General features: G+C 40.8%; 1 protein-coding gene across 2 annotated transcripts in view; it reads left to right on the top strand.

The window, feature by feature from the left end:
* LOC111861925 (integrin alpha-PS2) overlaps positions 1-6461 on the top strand; it is a 326722-nt gene that overhangs the window by 307423 nt on the left and 12838 nt on the right. For both annotated transcript variants that reach the window (XM_023846892.2, XM_023846891.2), the window contains 2 exons: positions 2007-2104; positions 3882-5864. In XM_023846892.2, the coding sequence (XP_023702660.1) occupies positions 2007-2104; positions 3882-5864 (2081 nt within the window). The remainder of the gene's footprint in view (positions 1-2006; positions 2105-3881; positions 5865-6461) is intronic.

Below are 6461 nucleotides of genomic sequence, written 5' to 3'. Positions count from 1 at the left end.
GACAGGAGGTTGGAGAAAAGTGCATAATGAGGAGCTTCATAACTTGCACGCTTCTCGAAGTATAATCAGAATGATCAAGTCAAGGAGGATGAGGTGGGCAGGACATGTAGCACGAATGGGGGAGATGAGGAATGTATATAGGATATTGGTGGGAAAGCCAGGAGGAAAGAGACCACTGGGAACACCAAGGCGTAGGTGGGTGGACAATATTAAAATGGATCTTAGAGAGATAGGATGGGATGGTATTGATTGGATTGATCTGGCTTATGATAGGGACCAGTGGAGGGCTCTTGTAAACATGGTAGTGAACCTTTGGGTTCCATAAAATGCTGGGAAATTCTTGAGTAGCTGCAGAATTGGCAGCTCCTCCAGAAGGGCTCAGCTCCATGAGTAAGTAAGTAAATAAGTTAGCTTACAGTACTTAGGTAATAGCAGTTGACCCAAGTAACTATACCATTTTGTTGTTTGTCACATTGGCACTAGCAGCCTTAGAAGTTTATTTGTAAAAACAAGACCCAAAGACTATCCACAGAATTAGCCTCCTGCAACATGTCACAACGTTACGCTTTGTGTTTTGTTTTTACAAATAAACTTTGAAGGTTGGCAGCACTAATATTCTGTTAAATTTTAAAGTTATTGGATCACCCATTACTATGCAAGTACAAGCCAGCAGTAGCCATGTCATAGCTCAGGTGGCTAGACTCTGGCTTCTCGCTATGGAGCCTTTGATTTATACCTGGGTGGTTTCATGTGAGAATCATGGTAGTAAAAGGGGCACTGACTCAGGCCTTACTCTGAATCTCTGCTCTGTTCTCACCTGTCTCTGCCCCCTGAAGTAGATGTGATCAGTTAGCACATTGCCACATCTTCAGCCTTTAAGTTGGGAATTTGTGCTTATCTGAAGTTTAGGAAGTTAAGTTTTTAATAAGCTTGCTGTATAATTATAATAGATAAGTAACACAGTCATAGCAGATCACAAAGATTCAACTCTGCTATATCCAAAACCTTTCATTGCTCATGAACCTAAATCACATCCATCCACCTCTGTTCCTCAGAGTTCATCTCACTCGTATGTTATCCTCCCATCCCCTACCCAGTCTCCAAAGTAAATGTTTTCAAAGAGGTTCTGTGCCAAAATTTTGTGTGCATTTCTCATTTTTGCCATCATAATCAGCCTCTTAATATCACTGTCCTAGCATATTATGTGACCTCTTTAAATAACAGAGTTCCTAGACGTGTAACATAAAGTTCACACATTTTTTCCTTCTTACACCAGTTGGTTTTTAAACACACATAATTTATGCTTTATCATGCTACACTTTCACATGCAGTCCCAAGGTGAGACACTTGATTATGACTTGGAGTATTTTGAGTTTAATCCCTTGTCAGATCTATCTGCAGAATTCTCTGCTCACAGATTAAATTTTGGGAATGTGAATATCTGATTCTTTGCTGTTTGGTAGGTAGGTACCAACATTTTTGACCAGAATGTTGCCTCCATCTTCACAAACAGGCTGTTAATTCTTTGATAGATGAGACAGTTTCTCATTGTGGTGAAAATAAACATTACTGTCTTCTGAGTTATGGCACTATGTAGTTTGGTGAATTTTGGAGCCACCAGCTACCTTCATTTTCAGGGAAGAAAAGTCTTCCACTTTCATAATCTTCAACCACCTAACTTCAGATAGAGGAGTTTTCTACCCTCAAGATGGAGGTAGCAGGTTCCTCTGAAACACTTCTGCCAGTCCAGAAGAGACTGCTGCTTCCAGCTTTCTTTAGTATAGGAAATTCGGCCTTGAAGATGGAGGCAGCAGATTTTTCTGGAATGATGGTAACTGTCTACTAAATCATATTGCACAACACCTCAGAATACCATAATCTAAAATTCAATAGATTTGTGCCATGCTGAGCAGCCAGTTTATCAAATTTTAACATTTATGATGTAATACTTATAAACACTCCAAAGAGAAAACTTTCTAAGGCCTGTGAAATATATTCTGTTACAGATGAAAATATTCTTTACCTGCTTGAGATGCCTGAAACTGAGGGTCCTGTTAGATGTGACCTTGTTGGAGATGCCAAAGCCAATGCTCTTAATTTGAAGGTATTTCAGTTTTTGTTATGGGATCATAATGAATTTCAGCAGCCATACAAGATCTTGAGCATTTCTGAATTATTTAACACTTTGCAGACCAGCGATTTAAATATTTAAATCACCCTGGGGACTGGCATTTTTAAACATACTACCGAAACTTGTGCACTGTTCACTTTAGAAATGAATATAAAATCTCCTAATTAATTTTTTGAACTAAAATTTTTGGAGAACACTTACCAGTGCTCCTAGAAGTGCTCGAGGGTGTGATATTTCTGGAAACATTCCACTTTGTGAAGTGGAGTTACACAGAACTTGCAAATGTAGACATACTCCTTTTTTTGTGAACTGTGTAAACACAGCATTGTCTAGGAGGATTCTTCCCTTTGGAATGTTCATTCTTCACAATTTTCACGAGGGTATTTTTCCGCATATCACTCGAGAGTCGCCCTGGGGGTCCACATGGGACCTTCGTGGGGTGGGAGTTGATGGGCCTGGTCATACTAAATCTTTGTGTGACCCTGGTTCTGCCACCACCATCTGGACTGTAGCCCAGGCCTTTGCCACATTCATCAGAAATGCTTTGTATTTCAATTTTGAATCAGGGTTTAGATTTTTTGCTGTCCCCGCAATGTTACTACCCACAATGTTATTACCCGCATTATTGTCGGAGCTACTGTCACTTTTACTACCTGTGGCCATAATTCTTTGTTATTCCCCGTCACTGTCACTGCCTGAATAACAATCCAGTACTACGCGTCGCACAAGGCAGGTCAGCTAGGTCATCTGAGGAGAATTTGTCCTTGATCCATTCTCCCCACTAGCTACTGGCTGATACACACAGCTTGAAGAAGACAAAGCATTTTCCTTTATAGTCAGTTAAGTAAACAGTGAGGTCAAGTTACTGACTGCTAACTAAATATTCCAGAGTCTTATCACACATCTGCAGGTGGTTGCGTGCACTGTAAGTGGCGCCAGAGCAATGTATAGTGTGTTGCAATTTATTGTGTTCTAAAAACGTATTAATATGCGACCAGTCCGCCACGTTTAAAAGCGAAAAACGTATTAATGCATCCGCTGTCCGCAAAGTGTTAATATATATTTAAACATATTTTTTCTTTATAAATTGTGTACATATATTTTGTATCCACCCTATTATGCACTCCTTCAGATATAAGTGACTCTTTGATATAGAGTCCTTCTTCAGAAGCTGATAGTCGCTCAGCTGGTCAAGAAATTTCTGATCATTATTGAAACCAAAGGCTTATTGTTTTGTTTACAAGATGACATCAGTGGAACTTTTCCTGTGACCATTGAATCTAATGTACAACCTCACATATCATTATTTTTTAATATCCATTTAATATTATCTTGCATTTACTTGTTGTTTTCCAAAGTGGTTTCTTCTTTCCAGGATTTATGCTTCAGAAAAATGAAAGAGACACATTAATTTAGTTTAACAGTGGGCAAAAGTCACCTTTTGTACAAGACTGGTATTAAGTCCTGAGTAGTAATATTTAAGAATTAGGCCCATAGGTAATGATCGGTTACAATAATAATGTTAAGAATCTGTCTCAAATTGGTTAATCACACAGCGCAATATAGGATACCTAATTCTTACAAATACAGATATATGGTGGAATAATTTAAACATTCTTCAATTTGAGACAGTAATTATAGAAACTTCAGGGTCTAGCATTAGTAGGATTCTCATCACCACATTAACTGTCACATCTCTGGAAATCACATACATACTGAATATAATTCTTCTTATATTTTAACTTTCCAGCTGGATCGCAAGAAGAAATTACATTTTGAGGAGAGCTCAAGTTCATCTCATAGTGGAACATCAAGTAGCTCAAGTACTTCAGTTTCCTCCTCATCATCATCTTCATCAGCATCATCTACATTTTCTTCATCCTCTTCTGGTAGCAGCAGTGGTTCAAGGACGAGGCAGGGTAGTCAAGATCAAGAGCATCCTGACCGTAGACTCACAACCTTAACTGAAGAAGAAAGAAGACGTTATGAGGAGGAGAAGAAGTTCGGGTTTGGAAATGAGGAAGAACTATCAAGAACAAGTGGAAGCAAGGTTTCCGGATATTATGAACAACAGCATTCATCAGAACGTAGCTATAGGGCAGAAAGTGACCACAGCAGAGGCAGAGTGCATGGCAGTAGAACAAGAATGGAAAATGAAAGAGGAAGTACTGATAATTACAGAGGAGTGTCTGGTGTTAGCCAAGATAGGGACAGTGGAGGGAGAGCTGAAGATCGGAGGAATGGGTATGGAGTAGAGATAAGTGCAGGTGGAGCAGAGGTTGGAGCTGCAGGCACATCTAGGGCACATTCTTCTCGGAACTTCTCTGCAACGTGGAGTGAGAATGGGGAGGTCCCACACAGATACAGTAACTACAGCTACTCGAACTGGACCTCTGGAGAAGGTGTTTCAGGAATGGTTGCTCCTGCATATGGAAGGGGTAGCGATGTCAGAAGTTCTCACCACTCATCTTCAAGTTTGGCTGGATCAAGGCATGGATATGCCAGAGAAGGAGACAACTCTACTTACTTTGGCAATTCAAGAAGTGCAGGGGATATGCGACATTACTCTTCGAACTGGTCAGCTGGTGACAGAGATAATATTGGGAGAGCTTATCAAGGTACAGGCTTTGGTGGTGCAGGTACTCATTTCACCTTTTCGACTGAAACCTCAGATATTTCAGACAACATTGGAGCAAGATATCGGAATTCACACTTGTCAAGTGTTGACAGAACTGGTTTGTTCACTCAAGGTAATGATAATAGAACAAGATCTCAACATCATCCGGCATCATCAACACAAGATAGTACATATGGTTTTCATAATGAAGGTTCTAATCAATTTGGTTCAGAATTAGAGGAAAGTGCTCGTGGCTCTGGTGGCTTTCGCCACTATATTTGGACACCTCAAATATCAGGAGATCCTGTATCTGTTGATAGAAGCAGACATGAAAGTTCTAGCTCTGGTTTAGATAGTACCAGAGGGCATATTGGCAGGAATTCACATATTGGTATTGAAACAGACAATGCAGCAGCAGGACAGCAGTGGTACTCGGGCAGTGGTTCTGTTCAGCACGGAGGAGTTGATGAAGAAGCAACTAGAAGACAACATGTCATCACCCCTTCTAGTTCTTATGTCTGGAGCAGTTCTGATAAAAGTGCTACTGCACAGCATGGTTCAAATAATGATTACAGTTATGATACATGGCAGAGAGGGCACAGTGCTTATGGAGCAAATGATGATAATTTTGATGTGTCTCAGCATTATAGTTCAAATTATGGCCGTGATTACAGTGGAGACAGGAGAGGCACTGGTGGCAGTGTTGACATTGCAAGACATTACAGCTCCTCCATTTTGGGATCTGATGATGTTGCTGGACAACATGACTCTGGTGGGGTACACAGGGGTGGCTCCCAACACTATGGTTCCCATTATGAGAGCAGTGCAAGCTGGAGTTCAAGTGACAGGACTGATGGCGAAAATAAATTGGAAGGTAGTGAGGATGGGTCATCTGGTCAGCTGAAGTTATATCGCAAATACAGGCATCATAGTTCCAGTGAAGGTAGTGGTAAATCACGACAGCGACGCAATGTTGATGAGGCAGAGCTGGAACAGGCAACACACTGCAACACTACTCGGTGCTCCAAAATGCGCTGTATACTTGGACCCATGGCTAAGGGTGAAGAGGTTAAGTTTGCCTTCAGATTCCTCCTATGGGCAAAAACTCTCAAGTCGGTAAGTCTTATAGAATGAAATGCATGTAAGGGTTTTGTGTGTATTCAAGCTTCATAACCAGGTACATTTTTGCCTGATTGAACAGGACCAAGATTCTGTCCTCTTATAAATCCAACACAGTACTTAACATGTTATAAGTCCCATTTAAAATAAGAACTTCATGAGAAGGATTATTTAATGCACAAGCAAGATGGCAATGGAAATTCTGCTGTAGTGATGACATGAGGAGTATGCTGGATTTTTGGTTCTCACAGCAGTGACTATAAAGAGTACTATCTTCTTGTATGTAAAATTGTGTAATCTGGTAGAAGTCTTCAAAACACTGGTGTACTTCTTCTGGACTACATGACATTACATCCCAGAAGATGATTCTGTGGGATTTGTCGATACTCCAATAGACAACCACTTCGGAAAGTTTGTGGACCCTGAAAAGGGCCGTTTGTTTCACCACGGTAGATAGTTTCATGGCCGTTTGGCTGGTCTGTCTGGCCAGTGATGTAGGGCTGCGTGCGCTGGTAGAAATAGTTGTTGGCTATGGTGTGTTGGCTAATGTTGTGGCAGCTGAGTTAGCTGTCTGGTCACAGTGCGGCAGTTGCC

This window comes from Cryptotermes secundus, unplaced genomic scaffold (genome assembly GCF_002891405.2).
Source record: "Cryptotermes secundus unplaced genomic scaffold, Csec_1.0 scaffold84, whole genome shotgun sequence".
In the NCBI taxonomy this organism is placed as follows: Eukaryota; Metazoa; Arthropoda; class Insecta; order Blattodea; family Kalotermitidae; genus Cryptotermes; species Cryptotermes secundus.
Note: the sequence above shows the minus strand (reverse complement) of the source record. Positions and strands in the feature narration are given on the sequence as shown.